Genomic DNA, 25,772 nt, shown 5'->3' with positions numbered 1-25,772 from the left:
CTGGAGCCCCCATCCTCTGGGATTGCTATAAGGCTTAGCACAATGAGGTAACACTCAATTACATTAATGCTGAGAGTCCGGCCCAGTCAGTTCCTTCCAGTAAGCAACATCAAACGATATGATGTATATCACTTCCTGGGGAAAATCTGTAGTCCTTTGTCCTGCTTTATTCATGAATGGATTATAAAAGAGGTAGCTGCATGACCTTGCTTACCTTTCTGTCCTTCTATTTCTGCTAAATACTTTATGGCAGGATGTAGCCTATCCTAACCTGTTGGCCACCAACCAAACCCCAAATAGATCCCACTGAATGAGCTGGGGGAATCTGTGAATGACTGTTTGAACTGGGGAGTGGAGACAGATTTATCCAGCTTTCTTCCCTTCTCCTTATCTGAACCAGCATCGCGTCGGCTAGAATTCTGGGTAAAAGCTCTTGAGATAAGCAGCTGTTGTTGTCTGTAAATAAGCCCGGTGGTGGCTCACAATTCCCAGTGTCCTGTTTCAGCTCTACACTGGTGACATGCTCTGAGTGCCACAGAAAGGCAGCAAAGAATCCCAGAAAAATGTCACCTTTGACCTTTGCTGACATTAAAAAAGTGATCGTCTTTCAATGAAATGCTGCTAACACATTTATGAGCTTGACGTTGTGACGAAGGATGGCATTTAAAGGTGTGAAACATCTTTAATTTCAACATGCATTAGACTGCACTGGTTGACGTGACGTGAATTTTCTAAAATACTTCAACAGCTACAAGCCCATTGCTGTGACACTACATTTAGATGCTACCCTGATTTTCCCATTCAAAGATTCATGTCATACTTTATCCAGCGCCATTGTGACCAAAGCATCACTGTACTAGTGCTGCTCGAATCAAATCGTAGTGAAAAATGAACACAGAAAAATCTGCTTTGATCACAAATCAATATCAGAGCTCTGAGGAAACTGTGAAACCAGCAGACGAGCGCTGTGTCGCACAGATCCCTGTTTGCTCTGCTGAAACAAATGGATTTTTTCCAAGTGTAGCTGCAAAGATAATGTCATTGCTGTTTCTTCTTCTGCATGTCACATTGAGAACTTATACCGTCACTTCCTTACACAATCAGAATATTACAGAGTATAACACATTTGAAAATAAGGAACTACTTTCATGAAAGCAGAACGTCACATATAGTCAGTCACGTATGAATGTAACTGTCAAAACCTACTGCATTTGTATTTGAAATGACTGCTGAACAGGAATGTATCATTAGACAATGGGAACCTGGGAACAGATGAAGCCCCCAGGCACAGCGCCAGACCTTGAAGCCAATTTGATACAGTGGCCATACTGTGGAATTACAACTTCCAAGTCTATCGTCTGACGCCATGGGGCCCAAAAAGACTTTTTGTCATAGACTGACTTTGTGACAGAGACTTCTGCAAATCAATAGATACACTTTCAAAAATCAGCTTCCCAGTAGAAACACTTAAATAGCCCTTATTTAACTGATTAAGTCCTAAAGATTGTAAAATCTAGTGCTAGTACTTGCTATATAGGCGCATGGATGCAGAGTCAAATTTTTTGGACTTCATGTGCCACTCAAGGCCCCAGGAATAGCCCAGGGCTTTGAAAATGGTGACCAAACCACAAATTAAAAGTCTTCCCATAGACTTATATTGGGGAAGAGATGTCTGTCAATCAATGGATACACTTCCTTTAGCGTCACACCACCCACAAAATGATTCCTTTCAAAATCAAAATTTGATCCATGCAGTCCAATAACATTTTAAAAGTCTAGAAAAGTGAAATAATTTTATTTCTATTCAAGTTAGTGGTTGGCTAAACCAGAAGTTAGTCAGCTTGGGCAACAGGTGTCTCTAGTGCACCTGCACTATGGGCCCATGTGGAAGACCCAGGTAGTTTTACATCAGGAACCAAACTATTTTGGCTTCATGGCCACTAAAGCTCCCAGGGACAGTGCCAGGGTTTGAGGCCAGTTGTCAAACTGTGGAATAGTCTATTGTGTACTTGCTTTGTGGGCCCCATGATGCAGAAGAGCTAGGTAATTTTATACCAGAGAAGTGGAACTTTTCTGGCTTGATGCACCAATGAAATACAAAAGCAGGTCCGGGCACCAGAAACTGCTCCTTTTGGAAATTTTAATCATATCACTACATGTGAGGTTTTGGGCACCAGCCCTTCATGTGTGGACCTGCTTTTGTATTTTTGTATTTGTTCTACTGTCCAGTACCCAGTATTTGTCGGTTTTAGATGTGCCTGCTGTTTTTTAAGCAGCTTTAATAGGAATGAACAGGCCTCACCTCCAACGCTGTATCCTGTCCTTTTTATGCATCCACAGAAAGACATGAAGGCCTAAATCAGGAGGAGCAAGATGGTGGCATTGTGTGTGGCTTAGTCATTTTTAAGTGACTCTTTGCAGGTGAGACTACAAAAAAGAGCCTATACATGAAGGTTCTGTCTTCTTAAAGTAGAGCTTTTCAGCACTGTTAGATTGCTTTGTTATTTTAAGTTTAAAGTGGTTCGCAGAAATGACAAAACATCCTTTCCCACTGCTTTTCCACCAAACCAGTAATCGCAAAATACAGAAAATCCCACCTGTAAAGTACCTAAATATTGTGTTCATAAAGTCAGCATCGCTCATGTGTAGACTTTGAAAACAGGTTTTCAGGGCTTTTCATGAAATGCTGCTTTAGAGTCAGTGTGCTGTCAGCCCGTAGGCCAATAAAAAGAAAATAAAGATGGGTTGGATTCGGTTGGAGGATACTGAATACTAACAGACTTGATCAGACATCTCTGCTGTTCACATTCCAGTGAGAGATATCACTTCATGCCAATTAATTCAAGTTGGAGCAACATCCTGATTAACTGCAACATGTAGAGCACAAATTACATTCTTTGAAATGTAGTTTTTTATATTGAAAATATGTCTTAGTGTCCTCTGCTCAACAAAGGTAAAGTTAATGTTTTGTGCTGGTCTGTTAACACCTTGTCTCAGGGTTAAACTCAGTTTTGTCAACAACACTGTTGACAGTTAAACTCCTCCTCTGCAGTGACATTTTCTCTCCATGCAGCGGACTTTCCATACTCATGTGATTTATGTATGTCAATATAAAGTGGTCGCGCGCCTCGTGATGACCATAATGCCGGCCATTAATCAACCACATTTCTCTGTTTTTCCTCCACAGCAACATCATGTGTGGTTTTCAGCGCTCTCCGCTCAACATCCTTTCTGTCTGCGGGTAGCATCACGCCGTCTGTTCCCCCTTTATAAGAGCCCCGCCCCGAAATCAGTCGATCAAATTCAGCATCACACTCACCAGCGTCTGGCCAATCAGCGCGCAGAGGGGTGGTCTCGAGACGGTGGTCCGGGAGGCCAGTAGCCAATGGGAGCTCGAACAAAGGGCTCGCGTCAACGATCGTTGGTCAGTTGAATGGAATATTATTCATGTCCACGCTGAGCTTATTTAAGGAGACACGATGAGGCGAGGGAGCGGATCTCTTATAAAAGGTAACGGATCTCTCAATCTTCGCTTTGACTGTGGGTGTAGTTAGTGGAAGACAACGGGATAACATATGTGTATTTTAAAGCGCCATTTTAAGTAAGTTTCCCTAAACATGTGCACAAACACTCCCGGTAAGCTCATTAAAGAGTCGCCAGGTGACATACTACCATGCTAGGGAGCATGCTGCCGCTAATTCATTCATAATCCTCTTGCTCATACATGCCAGTAATTTAAAGCACGACCACACATGTGAGGCATTAAAAAACACGCCCTCGAGTTACTTAAAAGCAAATAAATAGACAAATAAACATGAAAGAAAGTTGTGTTTTTTAGTTGATTTGTATTTTCTTAAAGGGTGACATCAGCCATGTAAGCAAAGCACCATCACTGCCCTTCATTATTTCTGTCTTACACACACCCACCGCCCATGCAGCCTCCCCAAAACGACGCTTTTCGCCTGACCGGCTTCATTAATGCGTAGAGGAAGGGGAGGAGGTGGACAGCTCTTCTTCTGCGATGTGCTGAGAGCTGCTGTTTCATTTCACCACCGCCTCCGAGCAGCTCAGTTCTCCCTCTTTCTTTAAGAGTTCATTTTTGTTGATGAAAAGTGCCAATATTTTTTGTATTTTTTCTACCCGCAGCCACACCGGGAACACCACCACACTACCACCGGGCGGTGATCAGAGAACTTTGAAGCCCAGCTGCTGCTCAGGAGACGGCGGATATCCGAGCTCTCGCCATCCCCAAACATCGCTATCTTTAGTTTGATTCTTTATTTTTTTTTTCTTGGGAAGTTATCACCGACTTCAGTGAAGTTTTTTTATCTGCCCCGAGAGGACAACACATCCGCCCGGCATCATGACTCGGAGATCCTGTGCCATTTACGCCACCGGGATCGTGTGCGCTCACCTCCTGATAGTGGGGATCGCCCTGGTCGTGGCTCAAGTCTTCCAAACAATGATCCACAGCCGGTTAAAAAAGGTGAGCTTGAATCTACTCTTCTCTTAAAAAGCTATTGTCTTTATTTAAATGTTTCCCTTCTTTTCACACTTCTCTGTCTGTCACACTTGAGGGGGTTTTAAATGTTAAAGCATTTCATCTGCAGAGGTCTATCATTCAGCACCTCACTGCTGGTCAGTAGCCTACATGCAGATATAACCCAGTGTGTTAATTGTCTTAATTTAACTCTTTACCTAAGTGGCAAATTATATTTTGCTGCAGTGTGCAGCTCCAGCTCAGCGCTATCATGAATCCGCATGATCCGAGGTTGTGCGGCGTGTAAGTCCCATTACGTGCAGCTTCGGGTTTTTTATCCAAGACATGATGACAAATCAGCATGTATGTTTTAAACGTTACTCAAAGACCCTGAAATAGACGCTACGCTGCAGGCTGCAGGCTGCAGGTAGAAATCCCCTTAACTCCCAAAAGGGGAATTATGATTGTGTGACTCTCAGGGGTGAGTTCATCATGACCTTACCCCATTTTAATGGCATTTTCTATCTCCTGTCACATCCCTTTGGCGTTTATACCATATCACGAGTCATTACAGGATTCAATTTATTTTTCCTGAATGAAAGGGAGCCTGGAGAAATGAGGAAAAAGCACGATATGTTCTCTCTGCATGCTCATACTGAAGCGTTTAGATAAATCTGCCCAGCGCTTTGCGCATGACCCGGTGACACATTTCTGTTGATCCATCCTTGATATACTGACTCCATGACGGTTGACTATCAGAGGAGGGTTACCAGTAGTAGTAGTAGTAGTAGTAGTAGTAATAGTAGTGAGTAGTAGTAGTAGGCATCTCAGCCAGTGGGGACACGGTGAGTTGTTAGGGGGGAGGTGTGCCCGTGTCTGGAGGAATGGGGGAAGGGAGCCTGGGTGAGTGGACAGGCAAGTCAGGGACTTCCAGTGGTGGATCTGTGGCAAGTTTTACATGATGTGGTGAGGGGAGCATGAATGGCAGGCATCCACCTCACTGATACTCAAGAGTGCAGCTTGTATAAACCAGACAAGCTGCCCTTATGTGTCCAAAACACAGACAAATGTTGAATTAAAGCTATTTCAAGGGCAAATGTTTGAGAATATAAAGTGTGAGTCCTTCAAATGCATCAGGAATCCTCTACATATTCTCATCAAATTGCAATACTGTTCTGTTCTGACTCTTCACAGCTCACAAATCACTTAAAGCTTAATCTCTGACCGAGACACAGGTTTTATTTCAGTGAGCTCATTGACCTTTTGGAATCTGGATAAACATTATTTCCTGATACTGGTTTTGATTTAAATTACATAGAAGTGTGGCTGGACTCATGCAGTGATGTGTCTACATTTCTGTGGACTGGTGCCCCATTTAAGTTAGGGCATGCAGGGGTGATGGGGTGGTGGCAGCTGACACCCTATCCTACCCTGCAGATATGCTGCTGCTGCTCTATTCCCTTCAAAATACCTCACATTCCTCTTACTGACATGAATCACTCTGTTGGATGCGCTGCGCAAACTCTGTACTTTAAAATCTCTCCGCTTCTTATTAAAGTGCCCTGCGTACTTAAAGAAAAAGCTCTGCCGAAAAGCTTGACACACTATTTGTCCAAGTGTGGGACTCACAAACAGCCTCCTCTCTGACACAGTTTCCCCCTCCTGCTGTTAAATTTAGGTCGGGGGCTCATTTGTGTCTCATTCTGAGACACGGCAGCGTCCCAGGGGACCCAAATTAAAAGAGTTGGTCAAAGTTCATCAACGGGGGACATAATTCTGATGTGGCCGGCGATTACATGAAATGACAGCATTACTAATCCTCTTTAGCCACAGTCTGGGCCGGACATACTGAACTGACTCCACAAATCTACCTAATCTGATGTCTGAATGTGGCTGTCTGTAATAATGATGCAGCCTAGTTGTGTAGGACGATCTACCTCCAGGACATAGACTCTGTATGTCTGCTGAACTGGGTGTGGAGGGAGGCAGCAATACAGCCATGCGAGGAATTTGACAGACTTCTTGGCCTCGGGGGCAAGATTTCTGCCTGCGAGCGTGCACCCTCGTTGTGCCTTGTTGTTCTTCCAGCCGCAGCCTATCCCGAGTTGTTCTGCTAAGACAAGGAAACTAAAAAAGAAAACACCCACTCGTGCCACTCCTCCTCCCAGCTCTGTATGAGAGAGGAGACTTTTCAAGCTACTATGACTGATTGAGCTTTAAAGCATTAAAGAACAACGTAATGCTGGTACAACACAGCATGTTTCAGCTCACAATATGCCAATGATGCACCACTTTCTATGTTTTTATTATGCATTAAGTTTTTTGTCACCTGCCGTTCAAACCAGGATCTTGTCACGCCACACCTTAGCTGTGCCTGAAGGTGTTTGACTAAGGACCAGTTCACTCTGTTTAGCTTGAGTCTCTCTATCTCATACAGCCTCTCAACCAGTGAATGAGTAACACTGTATTTTCATTACACCGACAAACCTTTCCACTCTGTCCCTCGCATGTTTTTCATGTGTGTGATAGATCAAGGTTTGTTTCAGAGAGATAAATGATGTCCATATAACTCAGATGAAGGCCTTTTGAGAGACCTTTGTTCAAGGTGGGCAAACACAGGGATTCATGCAGGCTACAGTCACACTTTACACTGCGGGGGGAAAATGCCAGACGAGGCCAACGCCTGTTTCAAGAGTGACAGTTTGTATTCTGTTTTTCAAAAGGGAGCAAATTAGGTCATTTCTGCTGGTTTAGTATGATGTTCTATAACATCATGTAGTGCGCTGCTGACTGCTCATGACAGGCATACATCTCTGTTGCATCACCTGGTTTCACTACAGCTTTTAATTAAGAAGCAGAGTAAATGATCCTGAAGACTCAGAGGACTCCCACTTCTTAAATACCTCAAAGTCCATTTTTTTGGAAGTAGTTACGCAGCTGCGACGTCAACCCAACAGATAATTGACTGTGATAGTTTCCTGTGTTGAATCTAACATTGTGCAATGCAACATCTGCAATTCTTGATTTGTAGTAACAAAAAACAGACATTCAGAGAACAATACAGGCTCATAAATGTGCTGAGCACAACAAATCCCTTTAGAGCTGGAGTGATTAGTCAATTAATCGATCACTTTTCCTCATCAGTGTGAGGATTTGCTGCTTTTCTGTTTTTATATCATTGTAAACTGAATGTCTTGTGGTTTTGTCCCGTTAACTGAACAAAACAAGATGTGTGAAGACGTCATTTTGGGCTCTGAGACATAGAGATGGGAATTTTTCAGTACATTTGAACATTTGACAGCAGAGATACTCTCATTGCTTTGTCCCGGGGCCACTTCTGCAAAATGACATGAGGCCGTCAGAATCATTGATAATGGAAGTAATCATAAGTTGCAGCCCTTAACTGGTCAAATATTTTTTGTTAAATGTCCAAAGGGTACCAGGGTAAAGGATATAATTCATGATCACATATACGTGAGTTACGTGTGACTGTAGCCTTTCCATAATCCTTATCAGACTATCAGGGCAGATATTTTGGTTCAACCCTTTCAAAATCTAACATGGCAAGCAGCAAAGGAGAAATGATGCATCAAAACCATAGAAACCGTTCTATATAGACCAAAAAACATCTTTTGAAGGTCGGAAGTTGAAACCCAAACAGGAAGTGCTGGCCACACCTTAAACTACAGCTTCTCAACAGCGACTGACTGCAGAAGACAATGTATAGCCTCTCTCAAGTGCATCTTGCTGTACTCAGGGGACGGAAGGTTTTCAGGAACTCTCCATGAAAAAGACACAGGAGGAAGTGGGCCACTTATCCTTTCCCAAGTTTAAAAATACACCTTGAAGATGGAAAAGCTTGTTTATTTCCCTCGGTAACAAACACTTCTAGTTAACACATTGGAAGTCGCCTTGAGGTTGTGCTGTTTTCCTGTACAGCTGATAAATAGTCTGCGGCACACATGTTCAGACATGTGGCAACATGGCTATGTCACAAAAGGCTACCTGCTACTGGCCTCAACTTTCAGGCTTGTTTTTCTCCACATGATCACAGTCAAAACATGCGTGGGACCACTCAGAGTTAAGCCTCCCTCTACATTTCTTGTGGTTTCTCTGCCTTGCGTAGTCAGGATACAAACACTCATCTGACAATCAACATGTCGTTTGACGGCTAATGTTGCAGAAATGTCATGTATTATTATTGCAACATGTTGCTGTGATGCGTGGGCTGAGTAGTAGCCCAGAGTCAGACTTGCCCAAGCTTGCTGAGGTCAGAGACTGGGTGCAGTTTTGCTAAAAATTCTGCCTGTCCTGACTCTTTTTTCGCAGCTATGAAGGACTTTTCTCTGCTTCCCTCTGGATTTCAGAGTTATTTGGCTCGGCACCAGCTCCTTGCAGAAAAGTGCCATGTGTGCTCTCAGATGGCACTCGTTCAGAACAGTGAAGAGCCCTGAAAGTGGCCAAATGCGAATAAAACCACCAAAGTGTAAAATCTGAGTGGCAAAGCTCTCGAAACTCAGTAAGGATCTCTGCTGCTGTTTGTCTTAATCTGAATGTGTATTGTTTTTGCTCTTTGTTGATAGGAAATCACTTTGACAGAGAAGAGCCAAGTGTTTGAATCGTGGAAGAATCCACCTCCTCCTGTTTATATGGAGTATTACTTCTTCAATGTGACGAATGCAGAAGAATTCATGATGGGTGGGAAAGCAGCTGTTAAACAGATTGGACCCTATACTTACAGGTAAGTTTAATATCAAGACCCAAAGAGTTTAGAGCTTTGATTCTCTGTCCAAACCCAATTGGGCCTGACCTGGCCAAGGCCGTAATTTCTCATCATTCCCCCAGGTTTGAGTGGGTTCTCACCAATTTCACAGTGTTACAGTGCTCTATTTTTGTATGAAATAGTTAAGTTTCACCTTCTCATCTCCAGAGTACGTTCTGCCACGACAGTTCTGCTCCGAACTAAATGGTATATTCCTAGATTGCCCCTGTGTCACAAATGTCTGTTGTTGTTTTTTTAACAGTGGAAATTTGGGTTTTTAATCAGGCTTGTGCCCAAAACTGGACAGAAACTTATGCAGGTTCATTTAGGGTTGGGCCTTCTGGTTTTCTGGGCCAGATCCATGTTTAAGGAATGACATCTTGCATCTGGTTCTTTTGGCATCATTTTGTTAGTGCTGTGTGAAATCATAACAAACGACATCTGGACCAACTGTCGTTTCCACAACAGGGAATACAGGCCGCGGGAGAATGTAACTTTCCTGGAGAACGGCACCAAGCTTTATGCCCTCAACCCTAAAACTTTTGTGTTTGTGCCTGAGAAGTCAGCCGGTGACCCCGAGGTCGACATCATCAGGACCGTCAACATCCCGTTTGTGGTAAGACATTGTGTCTGGACAGGATAATGTCAGCTATTATGACCCGCAGCATCCAGTAATCATGTCTCTTAGATGTATGTTTGAGTCATGTGATTGGCATGTGTTTTTTTATGATTCCCCAAACACATTCCAACCCATTGTCCTCTTAGTTTTATTGTGACACTTTGACATATTGAACATACAAACTTCAGTCATATTGGACCAAGACAAACAAGACAAGTGAACTTAAATGCAGCATTTAGCATGAGATTTTCCCACCAAGAAGACATTAAGTTTTGCCAACAGAACCCAATCCAATCTTTCCATTCTCTGTTTTTTTTTTATCCTCAGGCGATCATGAACGAGCTGAACTCCTACTCCTTCTTTCTGCGAACATTTGTTTCCATGTACATCAACAGCCTGGGCGTTGATATGTTCATGACCCGCACTGTCCACGAGGTCCTGTGGGGCTTCAAAGACCCTCTTCTCACGAAGGTCCACAGCATGAAGCCTGAAGTGGACGAATATTTTGGGCTGATGTGGAAGGTGAGTGTGGTGGCAAGAAAAAGATTTACTCCCCTTCCTGACGATATGTTTAGAGTCACGCTTGGCGTTACTGTAGTGCAAAAACCTTGACAAGGCTTGTTGCGTGTTAGTTGTCAGGGGTTACTAAAAAAAACAGACAGGCCTGTGGCAGGAGAAGTGAGATTGGCCACATGCTGATGGAAGATGCTTGTACTTCCTGTTTATAGAGCAACGTCTGCAACTTGGTACAGGCCATGACAACAGCAGCCTTGTGATCCTAAGTGCTACATTTTTTTTTAAAAATATAGAGCTATTATTTAATTGATCAGTAGAAAGTACACTAATTGTTTCAGTAGTTTTCAAGCAAAGATTCACCGTTTACAGCCTCCTAAATGTGAGAGTCGGATGCCGCTCTTTGTCATATACGATATTAAACTGAGTATCTGTGTGATTTGGACTGTTGTTCGGACAAAATTAGCAATGTGAAGACATGTAAATGAAAAAAATAGAAGTAGAAAATTGGCATTTTATAGACAAAATCATCAATTGAGTATTCTAGACAATAATTGGCAGTTTAATCTGCAATGAAAATAATAAATAGTTGCAGGCCTACATGTAAAGCATGCTCTCTAGGTTTTTGTGTTCTTCTGTCGATGACTAATGCCTTACTGTGTCAGAGTCTGGTGAGAGAAAACACTAAGGGCCATACTAATGACGAACACAAAGCAGTTTTTCTTTCACAATACCCATTGCCCTTTGTCAACAGACATAAACACTGTCTCAGCTGCATCCTGAGCAGTTCTCCGTCACAGCAGCTTTCTCTGAACACCGTCTTGTTTTCCGCAGAAAAATGGCACTCATGAAGGAGAGTTTGTGTTCCACACTGGTGAGGAGAACTACTTGGATTACGGCAAGATCGACACGTGGAATGGCCTGAGGTAAAGACTCAAATCAGGCAACTTTTTGTTCCCCTTTTCCGGCTTTCCTTAGAGATGGGAAACGCTCCTTCTTGTCAGCACATGGCTTCTGCTTCCTGTCAGTCATGATATTCACATTCACCTACAATAGTTACACAACCTGCACTGTGAAGTCCAAAGGAGAAAGCTTTTGCTCCCCTGGCTTTATGTAGAACATGATTGCAAAATGAATGTTTGGATACCCGACGTGACTTTGTACTTTGTAACCAGCATATAACGACAGAGTTTAGTAGTGGAGGAGTATTCAGAGCCTCCAGTTAAATAAAAGAAGTGATACAATGGCGTAAAAACACTCCGTAACAAGTAAAAGTCTTGTATTTAAATTTAATCCTTTATTACTGGCAGCAACATGTATACTTAAAGGGAAAATCAGAAATACTTTATTGATCCCCGAGGGGAAATTCGCCACCTTTTACATGGATGTCCAGTAGTTGATGGTAGATGTAGTTGATTGAAGTAACAAATTCTTCAGTGCGTGTTATATTGACAGAGAAAGCTGAGTTTGCAGCTGCAAATCTGATTTTCTTCCTGCACCTGGTGCTGTCATCTGACGTGACAGTGATGTAGTTGGATGCAGGAAGAACTACAGGCTGGATATCGCCTCTGTGTAGCCATGAGTCGTGCTACGAATGCAGTTTAAAAACAGAGCTTCTTGTTCTCTGCTCTTGTATTGCAAACTAGCTACAGCAAAAATGGCACCCCAAAATACGACTGCAGAGGATACATTTTACAGTGTGTTGGCTGACTCAGATATTCAACCATATTTATTCAAAGTCGAGTATACGCTTGTAAGAATGCAGCAAAGGGAGGTCAAGGCTTGCACACAACACATTCTGGTACATGTAGATACTGCTGGCATGGCTCTGCGAGCAGGGAAACTCTGCTTTCTCAGTAAAGGTAGCACACACTGAGGAATTTATTGATTCAATTTACTACATTTGCCATCAACACTGATTGGACATCTGTATAAAAGGGGGCGAATTTTCCATTTAAAGAATAAAAAGTAAAAGTACTCATTCTGCAGGAAAGTGGTCTCTGTGTGTGATTTTATATTCCAGAGGGTCAAAAGATGAATCTGTGATGTCCTAAGATGATAAATGTGGTTTGAAGGAAGAAACAAAGTTCTGCTGCACATACTGTCCTCATTTTTTGACTTTGGGCTGAATCTATTCTTCTTTTTTTGGGGCGGGGGGGTAAAAACATTGGATAAATTTACACCCATTTCAACCTCAAACAGTAAAGTAAAAGAGAATTCAGTCTTTGGAACAGCTAACCCAACACTAAAACCACCTGTTTTCTGTTTTATTAATAGCAAGATGTCGTGGTGGTCTTCCAATCAGAGCAACATGATCAATGGAACGGACGGCGCAGTCTTCCACCCTCTGATTAACAGGAATGAGCTTCTCTACATCTTTGCTGCTGATCTCTGCAGGTATGCACATGTTACTTGTGTGGTATCACATTTGTTTACAGCCAAAGTATCCCGGCAGGGTGAGGACCAGAACTCCCTGTGACGTTAAGTTAGGAAATTGCAGCTGAGCCATACACAATGTGCTGATAAGGACTCAAGTTGTGGATATTACAACTTGAGATAAGGCTGTCATTGAACTCAAACACATGCACGGGAAGTCAAGAGCATGCCTTGGACATACTTGGGTGGCTTTAAACAATGATTTTACAGGAAGTCGTTATGACTCTTATTTACTTTTATAACTGTAACTGGCAAACAGATTAAAGAATAGTGTTGTGATCACTTAGCCGGCAAACTGGATATCATTTTAGCAGACAAGAGCAGGGTGTTAAAATTAGGAGCGGTCAATGAAGTGTGTCAGCAGCTGTAATGCTGCTGAGTTAAAATATCTTAACTTCCTGAATCTACATCCAAATGTTACGTAGCTCCCTCACACAAGGAGAAAATGCGCACAATCTTGACAGTTACTGGACATCACGAGAATAATTACATAAAAATACAAAATTATTTTGCTATATTTTATGCCGTTCTTTGTAAACAGTATTTTATCACCATCACAACATATTGTCATGCATGTTCCATTTTACCGTCCTGCAATTCTGTTGATCCCATGCCATCCAGGTGTTTTCTGTCTGCTGTCAACTGCTGCCTGATTCTATCAGGGCCCTAACGCACCAAGCAAAAGGTCGGCTGTTTGTCAGTGTTGGGCCATTGATGGCGGTCTATCACCATAGTTTTTGCTGTGTCCCATACCGTTGGCACTAGTCGGCCTTTGTCGGCCCTTGTCGCCCTTGTCGACTATTAAATGTTTAATCAGCATTGGAGCCAATCAGTGAGAGAAATCCGTCCGACAGTTCAGCCTAGTGCACGAGAAGACAACCAGAAGACGGCTAAACTCAAGAGGGCAAGAGATCGAAACAAACTTGTCATAGTAGATAATATTATTTTTTAGCTGTTAAGCTCTTGAATGGAAACAAGCTCATACCGGTTATGTTAATGTGCTAACTGGCTAAATAACATCTCGAATTCATCCTGTCTGTATTATGGTTTCCCTTTTTGAATGACAAATACAAACTACCACATCTTGCTGCTATGGGGAGTTATTTCCTCTGCAAATGCGCAGAATGCTGGTGGCTGTAGTCTTTTTTGTGGTGTGTTCAAGTGCAACATTTTGGCCAAGACACAAGTGATGGAAGGCAACAAAAACTTTGTCTCCACTAGTTCTTTGATATCGGTTTGATGTATCTGGGTCTGAAGAAAAAGATGACGGCTGTTTTCATCTTCATCATGGTTCTTCATTTACACTTCTTGACAAAAAAGTGTGGTCCTTACTTTATGATTCCCTAAAGTAGTCACTGTTTCGTTTCCGTAGGTCTATCCATCTAGCCTACGTGGAAGACGTGGAGGTGAAAGGCATCCAGGCGTACCGATTTGCACCCCCAAATGACGTCCTCATGAGCCCCAAAGACAACCCCACAAATGCGGGCTTCTGTGTGCCAGCTGGAGACTGTCTCGGCACCGGCGTGCTTAAAGTCAGCGTTTGTCGAGAAGGTAAGGCACTGCCCTGTTTTCCCTCCCCCGGTTGCCAGAGAGTCTGACCCAGTTACCCAGTTCCCCCCTCCTGTTTCTACCCCCAAAAAATGTCCTTTCAGTCATGAGCCTCGTCCCCCTGCCTGGTATCTGACATTCCCAACTGTTTGAGCACGCCAGATTTTTACTCAATACACGGTTCAATGATTAACTGTGCTGTCTGTGTGTGGAGGCTATTGAAGTATTTTATGGTGGTCATTGAGCGGAGTGTGATTGCTCTGATAAGGGCTGACACATGAGGACAGTGTAGTATCACTGCAGATATGCCACTGTAACTGTACTACACTGCTGTTGGATTGATTTACAGGCAGTTTTTTTTAAGATTAGTATTTTTTGTTCCAAGGTACAGTCACAGTGGGAGGAAACACATAAGTATATGCATGATGTAGCTATAACCTGATTGGTTGTCTGTCTCCGCTTCTCTGATTCATATGAGGCAAACGCGCCTGATTGGAGTGATTTTTGTGGTGCTTCTATGGGAGCCAATCACGATCAAGCCCTGTTGTCATGTCATGTGCAAAGTGGTTTCATTTTGAAACTGCATGTGGTTAAAAAATGAAGTCATCTCAGTGTCTTTTCCATATGGTCTCTCACAGCGTACATAAATGGAACAATTTTTAGATTTCTGTGTAAAAACATCTGCTGCAGCAGTTTCGTGCCAAAAAAACAAAAACCAATGATGTTGCTTATAGCCCCTTTTTTATCTAAGCATATTTAAATGTGGCTACTTTAATGCCACAAAATAACAAATAGATAAAAGTGTCAGCATTTCTTCACCAGGTTATTTATTCCTTTAAGTGGCTTCAAAACAGCATTTAGACCTTTTGTATGTGGAAATATAACTTTAAAGAAAGTACAATTGAGCTGTTAAGTGAATAAATAAAGGATGAAAAAGATAAATGATGAAAAGGAAAGATAAAAAGAAGATGTTTACTGCTGCAGGAACACTTGTTTTTACTGTGTAAGCTACTCGATTATCAAACCCTAACTCAATCTCACTATCTGCTGCCCTTTATCAGTTAAAGATTTACAGATGGTATAAATAAATAAAAGTGTTAGTGAGGTGTTGTGCTGCCAGAACAGCTTCAGTGTGTCTTGGCATTGAATATACAAATCTAAACCACTGGAGGGATGAAGATCAATCCTCCAAAACACATTTACTCTTATTCAGTGTTTTCATGATGGTGGTGCAGAGCGCTGAAGTCCAGCAGTGAAGTTGCTGCACTTGTTACTGTTCCTCTAATATCAGTACAGACTGGCAGGGTATGTAGGTGCATGGTGTTCTTTTTTATTTGAAGACTTTTTTGATCTGATTGTTGCCGTAAAACTTAAGTTGTGAACAAAGTCCTGTCATTGTGGTAATAAAATGATTGCCATGGTCGCTTCTGTATACACTTATGCCATCAGTGACGATGATGATCCAGATGATGTATCATAGTCTGAAAGGGTTGTCCCATTTCATAGTCAAATATTTCAACCACAACACTTGTAACTCTGTTCCTAGGGGCAAAGGGACACTTGAAAAAGAAGGGTAGGGGTAAGAATAAGAAATAGGATTGGGCCTTTGTATTGATTTGTATTGATCCTTCTCTCTAAGGGGAAAAGTGTACCTAAACCATGCCAGCAAAATGACCCCCACAACATAACAGAGCCACTAGATCCCCTCACTGAAGGGGTCAGGCATTCAGGGTTGCCCTTTAAAATGTCACCTCTTTGTACCTGTACATCCACTCCCCTACAAAGTACCTTTAATCTTATCTCACGTGTCTTTAATCTTTTTTACAGCCCTTGTTATTTAGAGTCATCTGAGGATACAAACACTCATGTTTGCCTCATTTTTTCCTTCTAGGTGCTCCCATCGTGGTGTCTTTCCCCCACTTTTACCAAGCAGACCCTAAGTACATCAACGCCGTTGATGGGCTCAACCCCAACAAGGAGGAACACGAGACGTACCTCGACCTGCAACCGGTACAACTGATACTTAATATACCGACAGATTAGAGCCATGTGGAGAAATCTGGGTTGAACCGTGATCTGTTGGTTTATGACTGTCTTTATCTAAATTACGAAAGGTGTTTTGATTTATAGTGATAGCTCTGTTTGTTTTTGTTTGCACTGAAGGTCCTTCATATGTTTTTTGGTCAACTTAAGTTATTTTTAAAAAACTATATTTTTTTTAACAAACAGAATTAAATATTGTAAGAAACTAGCAAAAGAGAAAAAGTTTCTTAGCTGTAAAAGTAACATATTTTAATTTCCGTGTTTTAGACTACAGGAGTGCCCATTCGTGCCTGCAAGAGAGCTCAGCTCAATATCATCCTGAAAAGAGTCCAAGGCTTCCCGTAAGTCGAACTTTGTTGAACTCTGACACACTTCGCTGTTGCCACATTTGTGTCCTCATTTCGGCCACATGTTGAGCCAGATGTCCTCTCTGACCTCCATTTCTCTCTCTCTGCTCTCTCAGCAAAACCAGGTTCATCAACGAGACCATTTTCCCCATCATGTTTGTCAATGAGGTGAGGACATTTATCGGTACAATCTGAAACCAACCTGTTCACATGACTATAAGTGAACCACAAATTAATAATCATCTCTCTCGACTCCAGACGGCGACTATTGATGATGAGTCTGCCTCCCAGATGAGGACGCTGCTCCTCATTGTGACAGTTGTGTCAAACTTCCCTTTGCTCATCGTGGGCATGGGCATCATCCTGCTGCTGGTCCTTGTCGTCTTGTTTTGCCGAAACCGCCAGAAGAAGGTAAGAAATTCCCCCTCTGTATTGCTGTGGACTGAACTGTAGTATTAATCCACACAGTATGGAACGTGTGTGCTACCTGCTGACATTAGCTCACAGTGTAGATGAGACTGATAATAGATAGTGGTAATATGTCACAGTAAATGCTGCAGTTTTTTAGAGTGGGTTTTTGCATGGCTAACAGTTTCCACACTGAGCTGCTGCAGGCTTAACTCCAAGCTACGAACATCTTTACTAACGCATTGCATGGTTTCTGCACCGTAAAGCCAGCATGAGCAGTTTTTCTACAATTCTTGATCCAGTGGTGCTTTTTTTTCCTTTGCTGAATGTTTGCTAACAGTCATTGCATCTTTGTATTAAGGATCCTAGAGCCTGTTTAGACCTGGATTAACGTGTGTTTTTAGTGATCCGAACACAAGTGGACAGCCTAGACATATTGTTGTTCACACATGTGTCTATCACCAGGTGGCCACAGATCACATTACTGCCTGTGTCTTTTACACTGAAAGGTCAAAGGGCCCTGCAAACTGTTATTACATCCAGTCGCGCGGCTTGCTAGTCACCTTAGCGGATGTGTTGGCACCACTGGAGATATTGCTGTCAACAGGACTCAACATGTCTCCTAATATAGGGCAAATCGATGGATGGTCCCGCAACATTTTGTCCAGCTCATCGTAAAACCAGCAAGTCATCGAGCGTTTCTGCGCTGTCACCAAAACAACCATCACATTCTGCACCGATGATGTCGTCCTTGTCAGGGTGCATCAGGACACATTAGCGTTTATTACAAAAGATACCTGCTCAGATGCGTCCCAGACCACCTCAGCAAATGGTTTGAGTGATTGGATGACAGTAGCCCTTTTTACACAGAGATCCCCACGATAGGACGGCAACAAGAACCCACCGTTAACGCCAGATTTGCATTTTTTTTATACAGGACCAAATGACCTCCAGTGCGTGATTCTAGTGTGACATATAACAGACGCATCGGCAACTCTTTAATGGCATAACGTAGCAATAATGATCATTTACCGTCCCTGTTACATGGTGGCTGATCTTGTCCTCTGCTTGGAGGGTAAGGAGCTCCTGGAGTTCATTGTCTCCCTAATTTGCGTATATTTTTTGTTGGTACTTGTTTATCGAGTTAGCTGCTAACTTCTGCTAGCATACATAGCACATAACGTGTCCTCAAAATGGTTTAAAGGCGAGACAGCTCTGCCAACCCATCCCGTGATTGTACTTTTATATACAGAATGGTGAGGCGGATTAACAGCGTGACATTCCCACCTTGAACAGGCAGTGTGAATGGGGCTAATGCATCATGTTGGTCATGTCCACTTGTGCCCAAGACACATGTTAATACTAGGTGTAACCAGGCTCTCAGTTCCCGTTTAGTCAGTGCAGCTATTGGCTAGCTTAGCATTAATGAGTAGCAAAGTGCATTGAACCAGAATAGCCCTGAGAACAATGTACAACACGTGTTCACCTCTCTTATCTTTAGTAGTGCAGGATGTAGATGTGAGCCCTGACAGTCATCGGCCTCAGATTACTTAAGTTCAGGTTATTGACTGTGCAGAGAGTCACTTGAAGCATGTTAATGGAATAGTTTGATATTTTTGGCAAATATTTGCTTTTTTGTGGAGAGTTAGACAAGCAGATTGAGATCCTTCTCATGCATTTATGCTTAAGTCAGAAGACAGTTAGCTTAGCTTAGCTGAAAGACTGGAAACAGCTGGCCTGGGTCTGTCCTGAAAATCTGTCTTTTAACACTGTTTTTGTGCATTTTTAACAAACCAGATTTAGCATGCTAATTCCTTAGCCTTAGAGGTGCTGATATTTGGATTTTGTAGCCTTTGGAACAGAGCCAGGGCTAGCAGTTTGCCCCTGTTTCCAGTCCTTAAGCTAAAATAAGCTAAGCTAGCTGTCCTCTGGCTGTAGTTTCATATTTAGTATACAGACATAGGAGTTGTGTCAATCTTTTTATCTAACTCTCATTAAGAATGTGAATATTTTCCAAAAGCTATTCATGCACACATGCATTAAAGCATAGACAGTTAGCATAGCATTGAGAAAATGTTAAAACATGCTTAATTGCAATGTGAAGAAGTTTTATTAACCATGTTCTAATTTTAATTTTCTGTAACCCCCCCCTTTTTTCCTTTTCTGTTTTAGAATGAAGTAAAACGTATTGATTTTACTGAAGCTTTTCATTCTTTTACTGTAAGTCTTCATTTTTGCCTTGTTTGCAATTCTCCTTTTTTAATTTGTTATCCATCATCTCCGATTATTGTCATTTTTAATTAACTTTACGGGTCATTATGTTGCTTTTTAAAATTTTCGCCTCACAGTGTTAATTCTTTATTTTTCTTAAGTTAAAAAGTTTTCTGTGGTGGTTGTGAATATTCAGATTGATGTGGTTTACTGTGAGCATTTCACTCAAAGCATAAATTCACATTTTGATGTCAGTATTCATTACAAAATAATATTTGGTCGTGTTGTCACTTCAGTGGTTTGTACTAACACTTTCCATCCTCCCGTCCAGACGGCGAAAGACGACACGGCCTACACTCAGGTCAGCGACAAACCTGACGAGCCGTCAGAAACGGCAACCAACCAGCCGATGAGGAACGGCTCCTACATCGCCATGTCTACAGTGGAGGACAAGAAGTGTTGATCGAGGATCCCCTCCCCAAGTGTGGAGCTCAGGAAGGGGGCTGAGGGAGCAGCACAGGGGTGTTATATTACCACGGGCGGGGGTTTGCACACACAGCGGGCTCTTTTTCACTTATTTTGGGGGTGGTGGGGAGGATAGGGAAAGGGGTGGGACACAAGCCCCAGTAAACGTTTAGTTGACAAAGACATTGCTCCTCTCGCTGAGCCCACTTATGACTGTCTGTCCTCCTCTACTGTACCTGCTGAGCATGGCCCTCACTGCCTGCCGTACTGCAACACAACAAACTCCCACACTCTTATTCCTCATCTCTGTCCTGGTCGGCCTTTGAAGATGATGAAGGGACTCTGGGCGGGCTCGGCCAGGACAAGCCTTTTTTTCCATAATTCTTCTGAGGGAACCCGGTAGCATAGGTGTCGCTGTCGCACAAGGATGCATGATCTTCTGAGCAGACGCTGCCGGCTGATGTCGCTCAAAGAGAGTTTTAGTATTCACCTGAACAACAGTGGGTGTTGTTACCGTTGCATTCTTGCTCTTTTCCTCCCCATAAGAGGAAACTTCAAGCCAACAGATTTTTTTTAAAAAAAGCCCCCCTGTCAACTGAATAGGACAAAACTTAGAGCTCCTGCGCTTGGAGGATAAAATGGTTTTGCTAACAAAAGTGAACTTAGCATATCGTTTTTGTAAAAAGAAAAACACTGAGCCAAACTTTTGCCTTTTTTTTCCTAAGATATATTAGTGCACCCACATGCACACTTCCAGTATCAGTTAGTGAAAGTGTGTGTGCACCTTTACACTTCAGTGTCCTGTTTTGATGGACAATGGGCAACTATTTTTCTTGATGCAGGCACAGTGTAGTGACACCTGGATCTCCCCCTCCTCCTCTACAGAACACTAGTTAAAAGACATCCAGCTACATTTCCAAGTCATCATTAGCAAAGGTGGCGACCACTTAGCTGTGAAATTATTAGAATTGCCACCTGTAGCTGCACCTCTCTTAGACTTCATCACACATTCAAAACAAAAAGGAAAGAAAAAACACCCACAGAACTTACAAGGGAGACTTGAACCTGCTTTCTGCCTTATAATGGTTCAGCGTGTTCTTCGTGTTCATACATTGTTCAAATAAGCTGGAAATCTCTTCTGTCATTATTGTACATAATGTTAAAGGGGAAATGTTGAGATACCTCTGACCAAATCCAGCAAGCAGTCCTTCAAGGTGTGCTGAAAGACACTAACTTTGCTCTGGTGTTGACCGCTCCTGCACGTCTACACTGTTACTTATTAGAGAAAGCACAATTTGGATTGCTAAAACCAGTCCTCACACAAAGGCTACCAGGTTTTTTTGTCCTCTTATTATTATATATATTTACAGCTGATCTGTCAAAGACACTGTCAAAGTGCCATGACTATTAAAAAAAAAAAAAAAAAAAAGGGGGAATCATTGGGGGTTTTGTTGAGGAAGCCCTGTGCACCACTCGCCGCTGTGCAGTCATTCAGTTTGCCAAGGAGCTGTAGGCATTCAGGCAAAACCGCAGCACACAGCACTTGAATCACTGTTTGTCTTAGTTTCATGTGTTTTCATTTTTATGTCCAACACACTTGTCTTGTCTCAGTGGTAGTCGCAAATGGGAAGTGAATTTAAGGCCATAATACTGTCAGCGTGGAAAAAATTCCCTGCACTTTGCCTGGAAATTGTGCCCCATGTATTTTCATTGTTGTTTTATTTGTCCTGTTCATTTCAGTGCAGGTGGTCCATATGTTCAATACATTTCAATGGTTTGTCCTCGCTAGTATTGGTTATGAAGGATGTTCTAAACACACATCCACGCCTCTGTGTTATTTGCTTTTCAGCACATGGAGTGTCTTCTTTTGATATACTTTTGTATTTGTTATTGCTGCTAAAAAACAAAATGCCATAACCTATGGACTTGTATTGTACATACAGTATGTGTACACAACGTGCTCGTATTCTTCTCCAGGTTGGTCTGCAGAGGCTTTTTCTTCAAGGCCTTCCTGTGTCGCCAACCTCTTTGACACCCGAGCACAAGATACAAAGCCTAAAGCTTGCTGCCATTTATTGGAATTAGCAGTTACAGTTATCACTAGCAACACTTTGTAAAATTTATCACACTTAACACACTCATTCCTCTTATAAGCAGATGATCTTGACCATATCACGTGTATTGTTGGGGTTTTATTATAGTAACAGTTCGCTGGAGGTGAGCCACTTCATATGTCAGAAGTCTGGGATTAATAACACTGTGGTGGAGAGGTCGAAAGTATTAAATCAATTCACTAAAGGCCTTTTCTTTATCCCACCTACATGCAAGAGACCACCGCCTTGTGCAAACTCATTCGTTATCCACCTCTATGAAAAACTTGAACCTTAGAGACCTTAATCCCGAGAGTCGTGCGTGTGTGTGTTGCTTGTACAGCGTCTGTTCAAACACACCTGAGCCATCACTCCTCCACTGTCTGACTTCTACTACACTGACCTTTGAGTCCAATCCTTCAAGCCTATTGGCTCATCCCTGCTTGACCAAAGATAACCCACATAGATCTGCCCGGGCGCCATGTTTACTCTCCTCTGTGATAATGGTTGTGCCACAAAAAACCCCTGCCTACTTTTTTTTTTGTTTGTTTGTTTCTTTAAATCGTGCCACCACTTATGTGAAGTATTTGCAGCAGTGTTGCGTGAACTCATATGTGTATGTGCCTTTTTACATCAAGGCAAGAAAACAGAAATTTCACGTGATGGTAGTTTGATGGGTATTGCTTTTTTTGTCACCTGATGCAAGAGCAAACAAAAGTAATCAATGCTCTCTGTGAGCAGATCTCAGTATTATGTAAGACAAAGCAATACAGAGTTGTGTAAAATAAATTGTTTTGTTAGGGGCCACACAATATTTATGTATTTTCTTTCCCCTGAATTTGTGATTTATTTTTTTGTTAGTTGTATAGAAGTATTTTTTTCCGTAGTGTGATTTAGTTGTTTTTTTTTTTTTTTAATATTCAACATTTCATTTTTGAACATTTCAATTTATTTTCACTTTTTAAGTACAAAAAAAGTGTAAAAAGATGGACCCGTATGTGACACTGGGGGCTGTCAGAGACCTGTAAAATGTCTGTGAGAGTGTTCATGAAAGTTTAAGATTCGGGTGTTTGAGAATTTGTGTGAGTACATTTGTGTTTGTGGAGCCGATTTCTGTCAAAACTGGAGTGATATTTTTGTTTGTTTGTTTGTTTGTTTTACTGGAAGGCTGATTATCTTGATGACTGAGTAAAGCGATGATGCTGTGTACCCTATCTTGATGAATGAAGCCCTCCTTCAGGGATGAGCACTAGTGCCATACCATCCTTTCTTTTTACTTTCCCTTCATTTGCTCTTCGGTGTAAAAAAAGAAAAACGTATCCCCCCCTGATTTCGATGTTCTGAAGTCACTAACAGACGTTTCCTCTTGAGATATACCGATTTGTTTTGCTGCTGAAAATGACAATCCTTCTTGTCATGTGAGGTGCAAAATGAATTCAAAGTAATATCCATTTTTAGTTTTGATAATTTACACTGCACAGATGTTTCTACAGTGCTTTTGTAAACATTTATAGTGTATTTGCAAAAAAATAAAAGTTGCAGTCAAGTGCAAAGTTCACACAGTCGTCTGCTGTCTTTTGTACAACTGTCGGAGAGAGAATATGGATCAGTGTGTGGTTATAAAATATGGAGAAAATCAGATATAAGGAGAATTTTATCAAATACCTCTTGATATTGTGATGATATTGTAGATTTGACTATTGTTGCTGATACAGGATATTTAAACAATGAGTTTTAATAAATAATCATCAGTAATGAGGATATAATGACTGAGTATTAGAACAGTCTCATACGTGGTTATGTGGTTTGAATTTCCCACTTTTAAAGTTAAAGTAGATTACCTTTTTTTGGTATAATTAATATTTGAATATTATAAAATTTAAATATTTGAAGCTGTATTTTATTTTAGTTTAGTTTAGTTTGGCTTCCCAGATATATAACAATTAAATTGTCCAGTGTTCAAAAAACGAATTTTCTCAACCTACACAGGTTTGAATTTAAATAAACGTAGTAACGAGTTATAATCTTAATGTTTATCCTATGTTTAATCCAACCTGGGAGCCAGTCAAGGTTGTGGAGGATTGGGGTGATGTGGTCACGTGAGCAGGAGAGTTGTATACTGTGACGCCCCTCCCACCGTCTTGGAGGATGTTTCAACCAACCTCATCTGGCAGTTGGCTGACATGGGAGGGCCATTCACCTGGGCCTTCCAGGCTATGAAAGCTGCCTCATGTTTTCACTCACTCTCTTCCTTTCTGCAGCAGATGTCCACCCTGCCTCATTGGTTTTTGGTTTGCACCTTCAGCACCTCCGCAGCACACCTGACACACATCCAGGCATGGATTTCATTACTGACTTTGCTGACCTACACATTCTATTGTTTATTTAACTTAGTCTTAGTTTAATAGATGATGCTTGTCTGAACTAAATCTTTTGTATGGACTTGTTACTTGTCACATGAGCCAGTTTGTGACCATACATACTGGAGTTTTTTAAGGACTTTGTTTGTGGTACCATAGATGATTTTGTTGCAGCTGGCCAGCCTGGATGTTACAAGTGCATGGTTGTTCCTGCAGCAGTAAGTGACAGCGGAGGTTGGAGGCAGGTAATTGTTATAGAAGTGGAAGAAGACTGTTTTGGTGTATCATTGGCATTAACAGTGAAACTGGAGGTCATGGTGGAGGAGGATGTGTCCAAGCAGCAGCATGTTAAGGATGAAGGTAAGGGGATCAAGCACTGAACCCTGGGGGACACCATGGGTGACAGGAACTATGGTCGATCTGCAATCGTTGATAGAGATTAATTGATGTCTGTTGAGGAGGTATGACTGGAATTAAGGGAGGGCAGTGCTGGTTTTACCATGGGTGGATCTGAGGCTTGTGATGCATGGTTAACTGTATCAAAAGCAGCACTGAGGACAAGAAAGATGACGGTGGTGATAAAACCAGAGTCTGAGAATGACTAGTGACTTTAATCAAAGCAGTCTCAGTGTCATGTTTTGGGTGGAAACCACACTGGAAAGGCTCATAGATGTCAGGGTGGGATTTCAGCTGAGTGGCAACACGTCTATCCTTTGACAGGAAAGGCGGGCGGAAAAGGGCTGGAGGCTATTGGGATGTCAGGGTCAAGTCCAAGGATTTTGAGTATCAAAGTGGCTGAGGGGAGCTATGGGTGGGAGGAGTTTATGGTTTTGATGATGACTAGGCAGAGAGTGGTGAGACAAGCCTTGACAACGATGGACGGGAATGGGTCCAAGGTCCTTTTCAGAATTTTTGTTTCTTTTCTAAAGTCTGATTAAATGCAGTCTTGACATGTTTTTATAACGATGACTAAGCAATTTGTAATGGGCGTGTGTGCTGGGCTAAAGTACTTTCATAAAGTTTATTTATTTTTCCTTTGAATAATTGGACAAACAACGATAGCTTAAAGAACAAGGACTCACAGACGTACTTTTATGAATAAACATTCGATAAATTCAACCCTCAATCGAAAATCCTCCTTTTATGCAGCAATGATATATGTTTATGACTCTTGCCGCTCCTTTTAAACCCTCCTCCCACATGTGAAACCTTCAGCTGAACCGCAACAAGCTCCAGCAGGTATTTAGGAAGAACAGAAGGTCACACGTTTCTGTCATTCATCTCAAATCCACATGGGTGTATAATGTGTACAAAGCTGCAGCTGTGCTCAAACTTGTGGCCTCAGGGGGAAGTTTTGTTCTCCTCATCTGAACTCATCGGAGAACTCACATCATCATGTGTTTCTGCCCTTGAGATTATCGTTTCAGGGTCTGCAGGCGTCAACCCGTACGCACTACTCTTTCCTTCAGTTCTAAGTGCACACTATTCAC

General features: G+C 42.0%; 1 protein-coding gene across 2 annotated transcripts; it reads left to right on the top strand.

The window, feature by feature from the left end:
- Positions 1-3,980: 3,980 nt before the first annotated feature.
- On the top strand, positions 3,981-23,480 carry scarb2a (scavenger receptor class B, member 2a). Of its 2 annotated transcripts, XM_049577811.1 has the most exons (13): positions 3,982-4,486; positions 9,064-9,221; positions 9,711-9,858; positions 10,189-10,383; positions 11,209-11,300; positions 12,652-12,771; positions 14,183-14,361; positions 16,250-16,368; positions 16,669-16,742; positions 16,865-16,916; positions 17,007-17,159; positions 19,329-19,376; positions 19,699-23,480. In XM_049577811.1, exons 1-13 carry the CDS (start codon positions 4,364-4,366, stop codon positions 19,828-19,830), a joined length of 1,593 nt encoding a protein of 530 aa, XP_049433768.1. In that variant the 5' UTR covers positions 3,982-4,363; the 3' UTR covers positions 19,831-23,480. The 2 variants fall into 2 exon arrangements, with proteins under 2 accessions (XP_049433769.1, XP_049433768.1); XM_049577812.1 differs by lacking the exon at positions 19,329-19,376 and having other exon boundaries at positions 3,981-4,486.
- The last annotated feature ends 2,292 nt before the right edge of the window (positions 23,481-25,772 follow it).

This window comes from Epinephelus fuscoguttatus, linkage group LG6 (genome assembly GCF_011397635.1).
Source record: "Epinephelus fuscoguttatus linkage group LG6, E.fuscoguttatus.final_Chr_v1".
In the NCBI taxonomy this organism is placed as follows: Eukaryota; Metazoa; Chordata; class Actinopteri; order Perciformes; family Serranidae; genus Epinephelus; species Epinephelus fuscoguttatus.
The sequence above is the reverse complement of the archived record's forward strand: the minus strand, read 5'-3'. Positions and strand labels throughout refer to the sequence as shown.

Excerpts from the sequence above, each read along its gene's own strand:
- scarb2a (XM_049577811.1), top strand. The coding sequence starts at position 4,364 with ATGACTCGGAGATCCTGTGCCATTTACGCCACCGGGATCGTGTGCGCT. Across the intron at positions 11,301-12,651 it reads GACACGTGGAATGGCCTGAG|CAAGATGTCGTGGTGGTCTT; the intron begins GTAAAGACTCAA and ends TTTTATTAATAG. Across the intron at positions 12,772-14,182 it reads TTTGCTGCTGATCTCTGCAG|GTCTATCCATCTAGCCTACG; the intron begins GTATGCACATGT and ends TCGTTTCCGTAG.